At 38.9% G+C, this 20614-nt stretch overlaps 1 protein-coding gene and 1 long non-coding RNA gene across 7 annotated transcripts in view; one reads left to right on the top strand and one right to left on the bottom strand.

The window, feature by feature from the left end:
* LOC111866717 overlaps positions 1 to 1118 on the top strand; it is an 8636-nt gene extending 7518 nt beyond the window's left edge. The window contains exon 3 of the long non-coding RNA XR_002843197.2: positions 809 to 1118. This is a non-coding gene — a long non-coding RNA (uncharacterized LOC111866717). The remainder of the gene's footprint in view (positions 1 to 808) is intronic.
* Positions 1119 to 8788: 7670 nt separating this feature from the next.
* LOC111866714 (phosphatidylinositol 4-kinase type 2-beta) overlaps positions 8789 to 20614 on the bottom strand; it is an 18800-nt gene continuing 6974 nt past the window's right edge. For 3 of the 6 annotated variants that reach the window (XM_023855919.2, XM_023855922.2, XM_023855923.2), the window contains 4 exons: positions 19588 to 19839; positions 17762 to 17989; positions 15159 to 15298; positions 8789 to 11200 (listed from right to left, as the gene is read on the bottom strand). In XM_023855919.2, coding sequence (XP_023711687.1) covers positions 11101 to 11200; positions 15159 to 15298; positions 17762 to 17989; positions 19588 to 19839 — 720 coding nt within the window. In that variant the 3' untranslated portion in view covers positions 8789 to 11100. The remainder of the gene's footprint in view (positions 11201 to 15158; positions 15299 to 17761; positions 17990 to 19587; positions 19840 to 20614) is intronic. The other 3 variants (XR_002843195.2, XM_033752373.1, XM_023855921.2) reach the window with 3 other exon arrangements.

A 20614-nucleotide genomic window follows, 5' to 3' on the forward strand; every position in this document is an offset into this window, starting at 1 on the left:
AGTACTTCGGTTTCCCCTGCCAATCTTCATTCCACCAACTGCTCCACAATCACCCTCACCTGTCATCTGGCGCTGGTACAATGGGCCAGAAGTGGCCGTAGTACAAGGGACTTAGTCCCACCCCACTACCAATAAAAAAAATAACAGTGACTTAAATTAGGATCCAACTGCGTGTGAGATATACTGGAACAGATTCAAGTCTCATGGAATGTATCGTAATGCCTGGGTTCACCAGTTGCATTAACAAACACAGGGGCCTTTAAATTCTGAAACACAATTAGGTCACATTTCTTCTCTATGTCATCCAGACCGGCCTCAGTGCCCATCCAGACTCCTATATAATGGATACCGGGGGGCTTTTTCCCCGGGGGTGAAGCAGTTCAGGCGTGAAGCTCACCACTCCCTTCCAACTAGTGCTGACAAGAAAATGTGGATGTATACATCCACTACTCCGTATGCCTTTATAGCATAGTGCTTAATTAGGTAAGCACAGGGACAACTTTACCTTTATTCCAAACCTGTAGAACACATGAAATTGCTCTTCAAATTGTGTGTTTTGTTATACTGGAGTGCAGACAGCAACAGTTAAATTATAGGTTGGATGTATTCAGAGCCATACATGGAGCTAATATGAAAATTAAAATATAAATGATTTACATTGTTCAAAATTTGGAGCTCTCACAGTGAATTAATGCAATATTATCTCCTCAGGCAATCAGAAACATCATGGTGGAATGTTTATTTAAAAATATAACATGACTGATCACCCAAGAAGATTTATGTGGATTTACACAAACTTTTTTTGTAGTAACTTGGGATGCTGAAGATGGAGGCAGCGGTTTCTCTGAAATGTTGGTAACAAACTACCTGCCAGGGTACATGGCATCACGTCCCAGAAGACATATAATCTACTCAGGAGCTTCCATGACGATATTCAATGGAAGTACTTCTATCACACAGAATAGCAATGTGTGGGGCAAACAGTACAAAAAGACAGCAAAAACTATTCTGTAGAAGTAGTTCTTGGGAATAATTTATGATAAATACTCCTTTGTATATGTTTTATATGGCGAGACTAGCAGAAACTATAAACTCATAATTATAAAAACTTAATTTAATTATCAACTTTTGTGAATTACTTCAACTAGTACAAATTGTATGCTACAGTCTTTCAGACATACATAACCCCAAACTTCCATACTGACACAATGTTAAGATATTAATATCTTTAACAAACTGCTTAACATGTACATGATCCAATGCGATACACAATTTCATATGCTCATCCCCCATAGCCCATTAATTAGTTACCTAAAAACTAAACTCCGTGGTTTTAGTTTGGAAGCAAACTAAACCAACTGAGTGACCACTACTTGTCAGCGAAGTTAGTGCCAACTTTAGCTGATAGAGGGTGTCGCATGGTCAGTGCAATGATTCGCCATGCCTGTTAATTTCAGTTTTCTAGACTGGAGCCACTATTTCCTTGAAATAACTCCTCAATTATCCTCACCAGGCTTAGTGGACCCTGTTCCAAACCCACTACTTCTCAGAAAATCTGGTAGCACCGGGAATCGAACATGGACCTCAGGATCTGTAGCCAGGAGCTCTGACCACTAGACCACAGAGGCAGGTGTCAAGTCACCATAAAATAATAATTTCGAAGATCATTAAGTTGATTTTAATTTAATTTCCTTGCAATTTCTGACAATTTTTCTGATCTCTGATGATTTTTATGTTACCAGTACACATATGCTGCTAAGAATTTCTTACATTATCCAGTGTCTGAGATTAGCTCTTCATGATGGACTTGGATATGCAGGAATCTTTCCTTCTGTACACCTGATGACAGAGACCTATCCAGTTTCTGAATCAGTTATGTCTAAATAAAGAAACTCAAGATGCCACTGTCCAACATAGCAGTCACAATTACTGTTACACACCAACATCAGACACCTTTGGACTTAGCTTAGCAACCTCACCTTCCTCAAAATTCTCTTCGTATGCATAAACTTTCTTGATCCACTATCTTTCCCTCTCATTCAGCATTACACAATCCCTCCAGTTGAAACAGCAGGAATAAGAAATGGTAATAGGAGCAGTGTAAGGTCACTAATGTGAGCAGTGCCAAGGAAGTGAAAAGGGTTAAAAAATGTATTAAACTATGACAAAAGACATGTTTCATTTTCAAGCATAAGTATTTCATTCAATCAACAATTAATACACATGATTTCATGTCTCTGGCTTAAATAACTGTATAAGGACACATCTTACACAAAGAAAAGTAGAGAACCGATATAGATAATTAAGTTGTTGGAAAAGCAAATGGTTCCATTCATGCCTTTACTCATATTTACACACACAAACGCATGAGAAAACATTCTGTGGTTGGACCACCCTGGTCTCTCACTCAGTCAAAATTCTTCAACATAACAACACAGCTTGAAAAGCTCAAACATAATGTTCAGATTAATTAAGCACATAAAACAATATGCGTATATTTGAACAAGTGATTCTGGAACTCAAATAAAAACTACATTTAACCACTGCCTTAACAATAGTGCTTCTAGCCTTTTTTGATGATGATTGGATGAGAAATGTCCATTTTTAAAGGTACAGCTAAAATCGTCCCTGAGCTTAATTAAGCATCGCACCATGAAGACATATGAGCAATGGAGGTATAATGGCCAGGATGTGAAGCTGAAATCTTATCTTTATATAATCCAAAGGTTAATATGCTTGGAGCTACACCTCCACTCCCCCACTCATCTTTGTGGCTTGGTGCTTAACTCTTTAAAGCTGAGTGGTTACTATATAAGTATCATCTGCTTTAACATACTAAAACTCTGCATTCTGTTCTGTATGGTTCTCACAATAAAAAACAATTATACCGGCTGGGCTTAGTAGCGGAGACATAATGCGTCTCCTGTGAGGTACAAACTGAAATTTTATATATTATTTAGAAAAAAAATCAGTCTTTAAAGGATTAATAAAGCACAGGGGTAGCTTTACCTTCCCAGTTCTTACATATACATTCCCATAACTTAATGTTTATTGTGAGACCTGAGATTCTCACAGGCGTGAGTATCAAGATTATAATCCACTGGGATATTACACCATGCCAATCCACAGATCATTTACCTACTTCTACAGGCACTTGTTGGCTTCATCTATAGGGTAGAAGAGTACTCTGAAGACAGAGGGGGAAGGTTCCCCTGAAACATTGGTACCTTTGTTCTTCAGTTGGTTATTTAATGACACCATCAGTATCAAGATTATACAGCAGCAGATGATCAATGAACATGGAGCTGCAGCAGTTGGTGGAATGAGAATTGGCAGGGGAAACTGAAGTACCTGGAGAAAACCTGCCACTCTGTCCACCACAAATCCTACATCACCTGACCTGTGATCAAACATCAGCTGCCAGTGTGCACTGGCACCCATCTACCAAACTACATGGTGTCACATCCCAAAAGTTCAGAATCTTTATCCTTCATCGCATAGAAATAGAGGATTTTAAATCCCTGGTACTCTGAGGCCAACAGCTACATTTTAACTTGGAGATAACAGATCAGTATAGTAAACCTTTGCTAATCCAAATTAATTGGAGAGAAGTCATACCAGTTACTGAAGCAAACAGTAGCTAAAAAAAAAAAAAAAAACACACACACAAATAAATGGAAAATTTAATGACATAAGTAGTGCTGATGAAACTAAATAAAAAAATCACTACAAGGACTTAAAAACTGTAATATGGCAATGCATTTATTCACTGATAAAAGAGTCATAGGTTTTACTTGTTTTTGAACATAATAATGCAGGTTTGAAGAAAGTGTCAAGTCTTGTCTGAACAGACAAGTGACTCATCTCCCTTCCCAAATATCATGCGTCTTTTAGAGTATGTACTCAACTCTGAAGAGAATTTTTCATATTTTGATCTGGATTATCCTACATCCAGATTAGCAAAGGATTTACTGTACTGAAAAGATGAAATGCTTGGCCAGCTGGACTATGCACACATTCTCATTACAACAGCACAGTGCACTGGTAATAAATGTTAACTGAAAGGATTTACTTTATCGTGTGCTCAGTTGCTTTTCTAAATTTAATTCATAAAATGTATATGCAGTAAACTTCCTATTATCTACCATGTATGGTGAATGGGATGTTTCAGTTACATAAATCTGTTGGTTGCATGACAAAAAACTCTTGGAAACCAATTTTCATGTGATTTCAACCTCTTCTGATCTCTCATATATTCATCCTTCCCACTTCATACTAAAAAAAAAAAAGTGTTTTCAATTTAGTTGTTGCATGGGAGTCTTGTTTGGTGACACAGTTGGATTGGTGGTTGAGAGGCTTCAGACATTCTGTAATGCTGTGACAAATTCAACTAACCTCTACTGTAATCACAGACCACCACAAATGTAGTGGCACCCACATGAGGGAGGAAGATACAAAGATCTGCTAGTGGCAGCTGGGAGAACAACCATGTGTTGATGAAACATATGCATAGTACAATTTTATTCTTGAGGTAATTTATAAATGGTAAATTTTTTTTTAAATTTTTGCTAGTTGCATGAAAATTCTAAATGCTTGGACATGAGAAAATGGAAATTTACTGTATATACATGTGGTTTAAATGTCTCTTAACGAAACACTGCAAAATGCTGACTTATATACAAAATATACAGAAATGCAATTCATGAAATAGGAGAATGAAGAAGAACTGGTACAAAGTCTATGACTGCAAGAAAATCAATCTCCATTATCTCTCATGGACATAATATATTGCAGCAAACTAACTTCAACACTACAAAGTGATCTTATGTTTACTGAAAATGGAATGTTGGTTTCGGTCATTAAAAGATCACGCTAATCACAAAGACCAATGTGTAGGCCATAACAAACCACGGAGAATAATAATCATATGAAAGTTGCATCTATCTACATATGTTTCATTTATATAGAACAGTGCAAACCCATACAATATAATGCAAAATCCTAAGCATAAAGAAATAATATACTAACATTATATTTCAGATCAATGTCTAGACTATAAAATATTAGCCAGAAAGCAGCTGACACAAATTGAACTTGAATCCTGCCTAACCTAGTACAATATCTGGACTGTCAAACCTTGATTTATGGTTTGTTTGGGGGCAAGTGGATTTGAACACTAAACTAAGGAAAATCTTAGGTGGAGTAAATTTAACATTGAGGTTACTGATGTGGAATTATTAAAACTAAACACTAAATGAAAGAAAACTTAAAGCTGAGGAACATTAAATGGGGGTTCCCCTGTACATCAAAATCAGCATGTAATTTAGATTAAGTGTACACACTGGAAACAATTTCAAAGTTCTGTTTCTAGTCCTTCAATTTTAAAATGGATTCAGAGAACCTGGTAATCAAAATTTATTTTATAAAATAACTATTCCAGAAGAAAATGAAAATTTCAAAAGAATGTGTTGAGTTCAAATAGTACTGTACAACGAAATGGATGAAGAAATTCTAAAGGGTTCTGACGATGGTGTATAACACTCAGAATTACTGGGTTTTTGGACTTTTTCCATTGTCTGGTATTCTAGAAAACTAGAAAACATGTTTTGGAAACTGGATCTGTTTCCACCCTTGGGTGTGGGGGGGGGGAGACACCTACTCAGATGGGTCCCTTAGAAAGAGTGACCCTCAATCACTGGACAACCCCTGTCAGATTCACACAGCTATTTAATCACCTGAGACTAGGTTAATTTGGCAGGAGATTATAAGAAAATATGCAATAAAAATTGTGATAGAGCAAGCAGCACATGTGGAACTAGGATGGAAAAGGAGGTAGAAATTTGTGCTACAAACCTATCCACCAAATTTCTACCTCCTTTTCTATCCTAGTTCCATGCATATGTGCGATCTATCACAATTTTTATTGCATATTTTCTTGTTATCTCCCGCCAAATTAGCCTCGTCTCAGGAGATTAATGGCTGTGTGAATCTGACAGGGGTTGTCCACTGATTGAGGTTCACTCTTTCTAAGGAACCTATCTGAGTAGGTGTGCCCCCCCCCCTCACCTGAGGATGGAAACAGTCCCAAAACCCAGTAATTCTGAACCAAATGGATATTTATATTCCTTTAAATCCAAGGTAGGTGATTCCAGCAAATTTCAATGTGCTGAATTTCAATTTATGCTTGAGAATTTAGTATTACCTACCATTTTAAAAGGGAAAAAATCAAAACTTGACATTCTAGAAGATGTAAGGCAACCAGGTGGATGTGACATGGCAGACTTTAGACCAATCACTGTATGACAATCCCTTGACAAACAGTTGCATAACATTCAGTGTTACACTGACCAACTGTATGCTTCACACTTTAATCAGAAGTTATGCACTTTTGTATTTTTCAAGCAAATCACTAATGTAGGTTCTTAAGTTCTTACAGCAGTGACTACTGACAGCACATAGGGTTCTACCTTCTGGGATATAATACCAAGAGTCTGCTGAAAGTTACTGATGTTTCTGAGGAACATATCATGTCCATCTTCACGAATGACCAGTAACGCAAACAAGCAGCAAGCAAAGCTTTGTTTGCTGCCTGCGTCATGTTGATTTCTTGTTTGGCTTACTCTTTAACACTGAAAATGGAGGTGATATTTTCTTCCCAAATGTCAGGCTGTATCCAAACTACACAGCATTATAACCCAGAAGATTGTGCTCTCCCAAATCACAAAAGCAGTTTAAAAAAAATGGTGGATGACAGAAGACTTGAGCAACATTTTCATAATAGGGAGATAAAATTATATTGAAATCACAAAACTTTAAACAAAGGAGAAACGCAGTGTTATATGTACACTGTTATTAATGTATGTTACTGCTTATCTTTTACAGAGCAGCAAGAAAGATATGTTTCCAGTTTCAATGAGAATCCAGATGTTCCTCGTCAATTTAAGATTAAAAAATAAATGGCCAGTACTCCTATCATTCTCAGTTGTTAACGCTGAGTAGCTAAATAAAACAGCTACTACAGGCTGATTAACTCATAGGAGGGCCTGAATTAATAATTACAAATCATGCAATAATTTACCAATGAAAGTGAAACGTGGCAATACTGCGTACTTTGCAAGTTTGACCCAGTGTCTATGTGCATGGTTCATGGCATTTCCTTCAGTCATTGATCTATTCCTCCCATGCTGGCTGCAACATTAGCAAATATTGGCCTGTGTCTTCAGGTGGAGTGAAACCAATTTCAACATCTTCCAAAACCCAGTTGTCTCCACAACCCCCAAGGTACTTATTCACAAAGTTTCATTTAATTAGGAAATTACAGCATGATTATAATTATTAATCTTGGTGAATCACTCCACATGCACAGATCACTGTGAACAAGAAGCATTATTCTTAGAGGTTACGTTTGTTCTCCACATCTAGATGAAATAAATCCAAGAAATTAATTTTTAATTCAAAGAGAGCATATGGGTAAGTAACCCAGAACTGTTACACATTATTTTCCATTAACTCGTAGTGTCACATTTCACACTTTGGTTCATTCATTACATGATGTAAATAATTTTCTCAGATATCATTTCAATGATGATGTTTACATTATTTTTAACATTAAATTAGAGGAGTTAAAATTCTGATTGAAATATTTTTCATTAGTACATGCTACAAGAATTATCACTTTGGGGGGAGGGGAGAAGAACAATATTTGCTTTTAAATTTAAATTGGTCTTAAAAGCTACGCAGAGACCTAACTGTGCTCTGTAGTTAAAAACACATGGAGAGAAACTGAGCAGATAAATGACTTACAGAGCTCACCAACATGCTGATGGAACAGTATATTAAGGACAGTCAAAAATGTAGCAGCACCAAAATGTCTCTTCCATTAACTTAGAAGAAAACTCTTTTCTGAAGCTATAATATTTCAAATACCCAGAACTTACAAATTAATCAGGATATAACATCACAACTACAACCTGTCTCAAAATTAAGACACAACAAAACAACACTACTGTTTTCCTTCAGAGTCGAGCATAGAAGAAAAATGTGCCAAAATTTCTCTTCCTGTCTGTAGACAAAATACAGTGACAAAGCTGTCCATGTCCTTAATTAAGCATCACACCATGAAGACATACAGAGGAGTGGAGGTACAGATCCACATATTCTTAAGTTCAGCACGATGCAGTTGAATGACCAGCTTCACACTTTGCCCACTTTATTATTTTTGGGGAAAGAACCCCTGATGTCCATTGGATAGGAGGCTGGGTGGGCCCCAGACCCACGTGGAAACTGTGGAGAAGAGAATAAATCTCTCGCTCCTCCCAGGAATTAACGCTGATTCCTGAATTTTACATTAAGGCCAAAAATCTCTTGCCTCTGCTGAGAATGGAACCCTGTTTCTTCAGCTGGTCAGCCCACAGCCTCTCATAAAATACAGTGAATGGGATAAAACTGTAAAGCTGAATCATGACTGACAGACAAAGTGCTTGCGTCTTCTTCCAGTATCTTCCAGAATTCTATTCTATTGGTTTTCTTTCTTTCTTTCTTTCTTTTGTACTCTGAAGGGTGGTGTATTATATGCCAGAATTGGCCCATGTCATTTGTGTTGGAACAATTAGTAATACTCCTGGTACCACTGCAGTGGCCCGGGTCAATCCCAGGTCTGGTCAAGTGGGATTTGTGGTGGACAAAGTGGCTGGGGCGGGTTTTCTCCGAGTACTTCAGTTTCCCCTGCCAAGCTTCATTCCACCAAATCCTCCATCATCATAATCACCTGGGGCAGGCTGCAATAGGCCAATGAATGGCTGCTGTGCCGAGTGGACCCAGTTGGACTCCACCCCCCACTATGCAAATTAAAAAAAAAGAAACATCCAGGTACCATAATTTTTAACTGCAAAACAGGCTTATGGAAACAATTACATGAAATATGCAAAACCTACATAAGATTTCAGATTTCTCACTGCAGTCTTTATGAAGACTACTTTCTTCTCAGATGTGACAACGCTCATCTGTTATAGACATGTACCAATGCTTCAGAGCAACCTGTCGCCTTCACCTTCAGGCTAACAGGTTGCTCTGGAACGTTGGTTCTACCAAATTACATGGTCATATTCCATTAGGGAGTAATTTTTGCAGTCATAAGTGAGAGATCCTCAAATCTGACATTGATCCTTTCCTGTCTTCTGGTTGAGAGTGTATAAGAAAATTTCTACTCTGCTGGGCTCCTTGGTAGAGCTACTGGGGCCAGGTTATCAGGATCACTCTACTGAGAGCCCAACAGTGTATGAATCTCTTCATAACCTTGCCACCTGAAGACAGGAAATTGAGCCAATTTTCAGAGCAATGTAGAGATTTACTTTCTGGGGTGCTACTGGGCTACAAGGGTCACATCCTGAAAGACACCCATGTTGAGGGACTATGTAACTCAAAAGATAATAGAAACACAAGATATGATTATATATATATATGCATCCAGTTAGAGGAACCATATAACAACATAAAAATAAACAGGTAGACAACACATTTTCTAAAAATGCGCATGGCATATTGAACATATGTCTGTGCTCTGCTTTCATGCATATATACACAGCTCATCATTTTAAAGTGAACTTGTAAAGCAAACTGTAAGGAACTACACGAGAGAACCAATGAACTTCTGGCTGATATTAAAAACATTACTAAAACATTAATTATATGTAGACTAGTACTCCCCTTTTATCAAAATGACAGTAATCTTACTAAGGAGGGAGATATGACCACATTCTCCTATTATACAACTTTAACACAGTTCTTTTGAACAAAAAAAAAAAGATAGCTTCTATGAAATCATAAAAAAATACATGTTTCTTTATGGAGTACAGTCAAATTAAAAAAGGTTAATTTTCCTTATCTGGAAATCACAATTCCAGTTTTGGGACAGACTGTAGAGCAGTATGGAACTCTGATGGTCCAGTCCACCATCCTGATGGGTCACCCAGTATGTAGAAACAGCATGATCACAAAAAATTTATGAACACATAGTTCATTTACAAATGTTACAGGGTCCATGGCATGCACAGAAGATAAAAAATGCTCTCTTTCAGTCACACAGTTGACTTTTGAGATTGCCTATGCTCTCCACCACAGATACAACGCACTTAATGAAGATGTATAGCAACTTTATTACTTCCATTCTGCCTGATTATTATTATTATGCCATGAAAAACTTCAGTGCCCTTCTGCATATTTTTTCCATTAAATTTCATAGAAAGCATCACTACAGCATTTGGGGGGTATTTTAAATATGGCCTCAATGAATAGTCACTGTGTAGATTAATAAGAAAAACCACAATTTAAAACATTCCAACACAATTCTTTGGAGGAAGTATAAACATGTAAATATCACAAATTCATAACAGACTTCATGTTTTCACAGTGATCATCTGGGTTATGACACCATCAACTCCAGTGAGCACCAACATTTTAGAGGAACACAATGCTTGTATCTTCAGAGTAAAAGGCTTCTATCACTTCTACCATGAAGATGAAGCCATCAGGTTCCACCCACCGGACCCCAGTGTCATAGCCTAGCGAACAGCAATCTGCAAACAGACATGACACAGGGTTCCCATGTTGATGACCACATATATTACTGTTTTCTGGGATGCAATGCCATGCCTTGTGGGGGCAGCAGACTTTTTCGAAACACTGGAACATATCTACCAAACTACACAGCATCACGTCTCAGAAAACAGTGATCTCCACAATCATAAATATAATGTTGTACCCAAAATCTATTGTAAACTGAATTCTTCTCACAAAATTCTAAATATACATTTTCAGCATGCACAAGACAAGTGTCTGAACCACAAGCATATCACAACACAGTTCCACATCACAATGTAACAAGGACACTGCCAATTATTTCAGTCTTGGTGGAACTACAAATAACTATGATACACCATCATACTTAGAACGCTACCTGTACCATCACGTCTCATCGACGATTCCGTCTCTGCTTACACAGCTGCATTGCCACTACGAACACCATTTCCCAAGGCGTCCAATAAAATGTCCGTCTGTTCCAGCTTTCCACAATGAAGTACCTTGAAGACACCAATGACACCATCAACACCAAGAGAAGAAGGGGCTTTTGTTCTGGAAGCGTTGCGTGAAAGTGTCGCTGAAAGAACGGAAGCGTGATGTTGTACCTACATGTCCTTTGGACCTGGAAATATAAACAAGAGGAAGGTGGATTAGGATACGATAGAAGGAATGTTTAGGAACCCTATATAAATTGTCCTTGTACTTAAGCATCAAACCACAGAAATGTATGGAGGCACAAGTCCATGCATTCTTTTATCCAACAGATGAATGTCAATGATCAATTTTCAGTACAAATGTTGTAGAGCAATACTGAAACAAACATTTGTATGTGCAATACAATTTTTCTGTACATATTATGGCTCCTGAGGTAAACAAAATTAGCAAACGCACCAGAATTGTTATGCTACATGCACATTTACAAATCTGTTTTGGCTCTATGCTTGAGGTCGGTATGATATCTCTATGTGGGTGCATGTGCCACTGTGTCCCTGGTAGAATTTATGTTTCCCTTAACAAATTCTGCGGATGTCTGCTCTCACTTGAGACATGTCAAGGATCAGTATAAATCACATGTTGGATGATTATAAACAAAGAAGTCCCACTTGACATACGAGGTCCACAGGCAATCCCCCATATCTAGCATCATGCGATTATAAATGCAGAATGGAGTAGGAGAAACCAGAAGGGACATTTAGGAGTACCATACATAAGTATGTATAGGGAAGTGGAGGTGCAACTCCATTCCTTCTCAACATCTGTGTGGGTATACAACCAGCCTGCTGCTGCACTTGTGCATTACGGATCTTTTTGACCTGCCATTTTTTTAAGAATGCCACCTTCTGTGATGTGACACCATGTAGATCTAGTGTAAACTGACGTTCAAAGGAACGTCACTTTATGCTAGATCTACAAGGTGGTTCAAATATGACCAGGACTGATTTGTATGTAAACAAGCCGCACTGCACAGCAGCTGTGCGACCTTGAGAGAGTGAAGCCACAACCTCCACCCTCCCTCTTGTTTGGATTAGAACCTGTTCAGTCCTGTCTGGGAGTTGCTAGAGTGATGAGCGAACAGAAGGTATCGTGGATCATGGAACAACTCATTGTGATCAAATTCCTCGTTGGAGAAAACGTCCTGTCCGCTGAAATTCACCACAGACTCCAACAACAGTATGGGGAAGAGTGTCTCTCACGGACCTGTGAGTTTGAGTGGTGGAAGTGCTTCAGAGAGGACAGAGAGCATATGGAGAATGAACCGCACGATCGTTGGCTGCGAACATCCATCACCGAACCAAACATTGACCATGCAGACGCGCCTATTCGTGAGAACAGGCGCATCACTATCAAGGAACTTGGAGCAATGCTGTCCATCAGTGTTCGTAGTGTAGAAGACTTCGTGAAATACCACCTGCACTATTGCAAGGTGAATGCATGGTGGGTAATATGCACTCTGATGGACGTGAACAAAATGGTGCGCATGCAAGCTGCCAGTTGTCTCCTACAGCAGTTTGAAGATGAAGGTGATGCATTTTTGAAGTCTATAGTGACCACCGATGAGACGTGGGTGCACTACTTCACTTCCGAGTCCCAGCAGTCATCATGCGAGTGGCGGCATACCAGTTCTCCCAAACCCAAGAGAGCACAGAGGAGCTGTTCGGCAGGAAAAGTGATGGCAATGTTCTTCTGGGACTGGCAGGGGGTAATCCATGTAGACTTTCTGACAGATGCCAGAACAGTCAATGCAGTTTATTACTCAGACCTCCTGGCAACAGACGTGAAGAAAAAGATCTGATCCAAGCGAAAGACAGGTGTAAAGCAGGTAGCCTTCTTTCAAGAAAATGCACGGCCCAATACAGCCAAAACAATGATGGAAACCCTCCGGAAATTGAAATGGAACTTTCTGACACATCCGCTGTACAGTCCCAATTTGGCCCCAACTGATTTCTACCTGTTCAGAGGGCTCAAATCAGACTTGCAAGGCATGCGGTTTGTGGACAACGCCATCGTCATCCAGACTGTTCGGGAATGGATATGCCACCAACCACAAGCCTTTTTTAAAAAGGGTATCAGGATGCTTCCAGAACGTTGGAAAAAATGTGTTAACTCTGGAGGGGAGTACGTTGAAGACTGATATGTACAAGTAAGTGTTTGGCAATTATGTTTATAGTCATATCTGAACCACCTTGTACATGGTGCCACATCCCAGAAGACAGCATTCTTCATAGTCACTGCCATGAAAACCTCAAATCTTACGTTACTTTTTTTTTGTTTTCATATTCGTAGATGAGCTGCACAAAGTAACCATGCATTCACGTTTATCAGACGAACGTCATCATATGATGTCGTTAAAAGTTAGGGCAGCTGGCCGAACGACATCATATGATGTCGCGGATTCCACGGGTGTAAGTTTTTTTTTTAATTAAATTAAAAATATAAATTGTTGTTCTATTTACATGATTTTTGGTCACCACCTTTATAAGGAGACAGCCTTCCTTCCTGCATGATCTAATGTAATCTAGCGACGTCATATGACGTTAAAAGTAAGGCCAAATGGCCGAACGACATCATATGATGTCGCGCATTCCATGCGTGTAAAGATTTTTTTAAAATTAAATTCAAAATATAAATTGTTGTTCTATTTACATGATTTTTGGTCACAACCTTTATAAGGTGACAGCCTTCCCTCCTGCGTGATCTAATGTAATCTACCAACGTCATATGGCCGAACGACCTCATATGATTTCGCGCATTGCACGCGTGTAAAGATTTTTTTAAAATTAAATTTTTGCTCTACTTACGTGATATATGTTCACCATCTTCATGAGGAAACAGCCTTCCCCCCTGCGTCATCTATGGTAATGTGGCCTTCGTATGGTACTGCCGAAAAAATTCCGAAATGCAGAGTCCGACGTCGCAGCTCACGCACTTCGTACGAACGCTAGACCGCTTCCCACGCGAAAAGCACACACGACACCTCAGTTGCGATTTAGAGGAAGCAGGCCAGTGATGTCGAGCTGCAGTGATATTTATCCCCGCAGCTACACCGGAATAATTATTCACACCTCTCCAGCCACACTGGTCTGGCGGTCCCCAAGTTGCCGACGAAGGTGATGACCCGTCGTCCGCGGAATCAGAATTCCAACTTTGCTCGCCCCTATCATAATCTGTGTCATTGAATAGCTCTTTCTCAATTTCAGGCATCAGAAGACCAACCTTCCACGCCACATTCAGAATCGGTTGAATAGCAGTCCGAATCTGTGTCTCATTTCAGCATTTTCCATACGACGACGTCGTGTATACGGCTCTCTAGCAGTGCTAGCAGTGAATCTCTGTGCTTAGACCACGATAAGAAGCCATAAATCTTAACCTCGAGCCCACACATACAAAAATCTCATTCACGACTTCTCTGAACCCAATATCTGCTACATGATGTCATGGGTGGCTAACCTTATATTGCGATGTTTCAAAATCGTTACAAACACAATGGTTTGACTGCAATGAATGAACGAATGACCGATTTGGCAACACCATATTCCGAGAATGTACTCCTGTGTCTTTCTAACAGATATTACACAGCGAGCGATTTCAGACGCCCACAGTCCTGCATACCGACATGTCCCATACGATAAATAAGCTTCAACAAGAGATAGCATTGTATGTGAGGTCGCCACGAAGGACTTACACTGCTAAAACGCATGGTGCAGAAAATGAATTACACTGCTGGAACGGATGGTGTAGAACATGTATGAATTTCAGGATTTTTTTTTTTTGGAATCAGTGTAAAAATTTTTTACAGATATTAAAATCTGTAAATTAGAATATCTGATTCTATATTCTTTCTACATTAAAGGAGCGTTCATTTCGTTCGTTTATCATAAAAAATGTATAAATCACACCATTTTTAGAAACATGCTTACAATTTCATTGCTCTAGAAGGGCGGGCATTTAAATAAACTCTGTCCAGCTGTCCCTACCGGAAATTAAATGGCCCGTCCGATAAAGGTTAACAGTAAAGAACTGCCACAAGCCAGATAATTTTGTTGAAGACAGAAACAAGCACATGTGATGAGAAACTGTACCTCTCCACAATTACCGCTGGCATCTGCACTAGTTGCACTGGGCTCTTGCCGTCCTTCAGCGCTTGTGTCAGGTTCAGAATCTGACCCCTCATAACACTCATCTGCCTTTCAAACATATGTCGATCAAACCCTTTATCTTGCTGAAATGTAAAACAAAACCATTTCAGAGACAGAACTATACAGGTGTCCCAAAACTTATGCAGTAGCTGCATTTCCAGAGAAGTCGTGTAACTTGACATTTTTGCTAACTGTCATTACATGTTTGGTTCTGTTGCTTTTAATTGCCAAGTTAGTTAACTTCAATACCATTCAAGTTTGTCACTGTGCTGTTATAGACTAATACTTCCACTGCATTATCTATATAAATAAAAATGTAAATGTCCGTTTGTTCAGGATCTTAAATCCCCGAAAGTTCTTCAACGACTGCTTTGAAATTTTGACACAACGTTGCATTCGGGTACGTGCATTTTTATATACCTATTATATATATATGTCACACCTGTGACAGGTTGATTGGTTAAAATATTAATTGTACTCAATATTAATATACTGTAACGTGTTATACGCTGCCCATCGCTGCGCAACGGCTACAATTGAAATTGTTGAGTTCCCATAGCGACAAATCAAATACCAACAGGTCGTTGCCTAGGAATAACCGTGGCAACGAACTGCTGAAACAGCGGAAATAATGCATTTCTGTGGCAACGAGCACAGAACACGTGAAATCGAATCCTGGGTGAAAGTGCCCTCTATTGCGTCCGAAACCAGGTTATAATAGTCCAGCTCCGAAGGGTTTTTCGGTGATACTGGACATGATAATAATTGTACTCGCTGGTGTAAAATAACTTATTCGCTGAACCTGAGACGTACGTGGAAGTTATCTGTCGCACTGACTAGGAGACACGTGACCACAACAACGTTACATAGGTAACACATGACATATTCTTATTATCAAAGTACACGTAAATAATGCGTCAATTTAAAAGACATCAAGAATATGTCATTTCAATTTAAGAGATTGTAATTCCCAATTCGACTGGCGTTTGCAATCGCCATCAACAAAGCTCAGGGCCAATCTTTAGAACTGTGCGGTTTAGATCTAGACACGGGTTGCTTCTCACATGGATGGACAATTATATGTTGCGTGTTCTAGAGTCGGCAAACCAGATAGTCTCTATATCTGCACAGACAATGGAACAACAAAAAATATTGTATACCCACAAGCATTGTGAAATTAAACATATTAGAAACGTGCGCTTTCTCTTTTCCTTCTTTTCCATTTAACCAGACTGAGCCACAGCAACACGTGGCCGGGTACAGCTAGTTCTTGAATAAAAAGATTAATATGAAATCACAATGATACAAAATTCATGTGATGCAACAATCTCACTGGAAGGTGACTTACATCAAATGAAAACAAAATCTTCTGAGATTTGTATTTCCTGTGGTAGTAAATAATAAGAGTACAGTTTTCTTGGATGTGACACCGTATAGTCTGGTAGATGGTTACAATGTTTCAGAGGAACTGCCACCTCTATCTTCAGGAGAAAACATGGAAGCAGCAGGTCTCTCCAAAATATCTGTAACCACCTACTGGACTATATGGTGTCACATCCAAGAAGACTGTAAACAGTAAACTTGTCCCTCTGCTTATCTAATTAAGCAGTATGCAATGAAGACATATGGGGGAGTGGATGCATAAACCCATGTTTTCTTGACCTCAGCACTAGCTGGAGGTGAGTGGTCAGCTTCATGCCCCAGCCTCCCCCAGTACCCACTGGATAGAATGATGAGTGGGCCCCAGAGCCAGTCTGGACAACATGGAGAGAAAGAAATTCTTGCCTCCACTGGAACTTGAACTCCAACCCCTTGGTTGTCCAGCCCATAGCCAGTCGCTATGCTGACTGTGCTGCCTCGGCTGTTTTGCTAAGCAAACCTTTGATTTTGTCACTATACATCATACAGATCATGACAATGGAAAATTTTGGCTTCAAGGCTCTGATGGAGATCTATATGTTACCTTCCAGCCTCATGTGTAAAGAAACTACACCTTAAAATTATAACACACTGTAAGTTTATCTGCTGTTTCATGTGGGCATGGAACCCAGCTTTTCACCCTAAGGTAAGAGCAAAGATCCAAGTTGAGTGCAATGAAAGTGATATGAAGTAATAGGACAATGGACAAAATTACATAATGAGGAGCTTCACAATTTCTGTTCTTCACCATAGACAATTATCAACTCAAGGAGTATTAGATCGGCAGGTCATGTAGAGTGCACAGTGGTAATAATAAATTGCTACAAAATGTCAGAAAACCTAAAAAAAAAAGAGAGACAATTTGGGAGACCACGGCATATATAGGAGTATAAGCAACTGCTTCGCTCTTCTATGGCTGCCACCACCACCCTCCCTCCTCCTGGCATCATTTCCACTTTATACAGGTCAATGTGTGAAATCTCATATCTCTTCTTCCTTTCAACATTTTTCCTTTGTAATTTATGCCAGCTCTTCTTTTTTTGCTCTCTTCCAATACCTGGCTAAATCATTGTTTAGGGGGCATCCCAAGGTATCCTCATTCCATCAAATAAATATAATGTACTGACCTTAAATAGCAGATAAAGGTCATCACAAAGGTCCTGAACAAAGTTCATATCTGACAGCTGTGGTAAGACAAGTTCTCGTGTCTCCTCACTGAAGGGAACCTTGGCCTGTGGAAGCCACGCCCAGTGGTATGGATACGCTCTCCAAGAATCAGGATGTTTGAAGGGGAACGCCAAACCATTGTCAATAGCTGCAAGGGCTATCTCTGGCAAATGCACCAAGTTCCAGTCCTGATCAAACACATTACAGTGAATTCATTAATCTTTCATTATGATCTTGCACTTAATGCTACTAAGTGATGCTGATAATATGGAACATTCCTTAACCAGAATAAGAACACACAAACACAAAAATACTGACAAATATTTTACATAAAGGCTATTTAAATACTGATAAGCATTGTACAGAATGGCCAATTCTTTAAACATGTAATAATGGTTGAAATTAAACTACTACATTAACTTTTATGAAGATCACTGTCTCCTGAAATGTGATGCTGTACAGTCTAGCAGACTGTATTATTTTCCTACCAGACTAGTATATGGTATCACATACCATAAAACAGTCATGGCTGTGAGAACATCAAATCTTACATAAAAATGTTTCAAAAGAATACTGTATTCTGGGATGTTATGACGTGTGGTCTGGTTGAGGTTTACCAATGTCCCACAGGAACATACTGCTCTCATATTGAACTTGAGATTTTTAGAGCCGTGACCATGAGTAATTTCGTTGTTGTGGCACCATGTAGTTCAGAGAAAATGTGAATTTTCAGAGGGACATATCACCTTCATCTTCAGGGTCAAAGAATTCAGCTTGCCACCTGTTTCTACTAGTTTCTTACTTGGCTTACTCCTTGACACTGAAGATAGAGGCAATATGTTTCTCTGCACTGCACAGCACTACAACCCAGAAGACATACTCTGCATGCTGCTTTCATCTTCAGGGTCAAAGAATGTAATGTTGTGTAGTCTGGTAGATAATAATTTTGCAAATAGTAAAACAAAACATGCAGTTTTTCTAAACAGTAACATAACAAAACTGTTTTAATCTTGAAATAAATCCAATGTTTGCCAGACTTTCAGTTTAAAAATACAGGACATGCCATTTTGAAGGAGTGGGAAGGAAGGAAGGAAGGAAGGAAGGAAAGGAAGGACGAACAAACGATAAAAAAATAACTGTTACCATTAATTTCAAGAATTAATAACATGTAAGAACTGAGGTTTTCATGCTGGTTGGTATTCTTATTGCGGTCTTCTGGTTTTGACACCGTGTAGTCTTGCATATGAATACTGACCTTTTGGAGAAACTGAGTAACCACTTGTTACCCTGCTTATACAACAGACCTGATTAAACTGTGGCTTGAAAGCTGTGTGCGACTATATTAAATTATCAACGCAATCAACAGAAAAAAATATTACTCAATCCCCTTTTCACAGATGAATTAAATATGAAACATATGCTGCAAGGAAAGTATGTACCTACACAGCTATGCTATCTAATTCAGACCTACTTGCAGCTCCTAAACTTCTGAAAGATATCGTCACACATGGCTCTAACATTCAACACATTTGGGTACCCCTGCTATATAACCTGGATGCATCCCACCCTAATACCTTCAATCGTGAAGATAGTGGCCACATGCCCCTCCAAGAATTTGGTATCCATCTGCAAGACTATGAGGAGTTAATACCAGAAGACGACAATCAGAATTAATGACATTTCCTGCGAACACAGCAGCAATATAACTAACATGTCATTTGTCATTATGTGCTTAACTATACTTTGACAGAATCAAAATCTACACTGCAATGTAAATTGACCTAACCTTACCCACCGTTGCATCCTCCAACTCATCACCAGTTACAGCAGCTGACTGAATGTTTGGTTGATCATATCGAATAAGCCAGTTGTCATTACCCCGATCAGTGTTTCGTATGATATAGTCAAGAACTACAAGTCGTTCAAATTGTAATTGGAATTCTCGTTGCACTTTTGGAGGTAAGGGGTCTACTTCAAACCTTCTTAACCAGTAGTCAGCATCCTTATAACCATCTACAAATAACTGAAACGATCCAGTCTGCAACACACAGAACATTAATTAATTCACATCCTTACAAATGTGATTAAATTATAAATTCTAATTCCAATTATGAAGTCCAAGTTTTCCACAGCAGTGATTGTTCAGATTCCAAATACAAATGCCTTAAAATTATTGGAATGACATGTATATATTGAAGTATTCAATACCTTTTGCAATTTTTCAATATCATCATGATTATACAATAAAATATTTGGCTCGTGTTAAAGTAATCACATTCACAATTATTACATGTCTGTGCTGTACAATACACCTGTGTAACACAGCCATATGTAACACATGCCTTCCTTACTATGAGATTTGAGGTTCTACAGAAGAAACTGGAATCCACAATTTATTAACACAGCCAGAAGAGAAATGACTACAACTGTCCAACCAAGCAAAAAGAATATATACAAGGATACCGGATACCACGGCAGATATACAAATTCAATTTTAAAGCAAAAGGGCTTATGGAACAATATAGAAAAGTGGTTAAGTCGAGGGGAAGCAGGCATAAAACTGAAAACGAAAAATCCACTGATGATAAAAGAAATCTGAAACTACCAGATGGTTCAAATATGACCGGGACTGATTTTTTCATAAACAAGCCGCACTGAGCAGCAGCTGTGCGACCTTAAGAGAGTGAAGCCACAACCTCCACCCTCCCTCCTGTTCAGTCCTGTCTGGGAGTTGCCAGAGTAATGAGCGAACAGAAGGTACCGTGGAGCATGGAACAATGCATTGTGATCAAATTCCTTGTTGGAGAAAACAT

The sequence above is a fragment of the Cryptotermes secundus genome, unplaced genomic scaffold (genome assembly GCF_002891405.2).
Source record: "Cryptotermes secundus unplaced genomic scaffold, Csec_1.0 scaffold66, whole genome shotgun sequence".
Lineage (NCBI taxonomy): Eukaryota > Metazoa > Arthropoda > Insecta > Blattodea > Kalotermitidae > Cryptotermes > Cryptotermes secundus.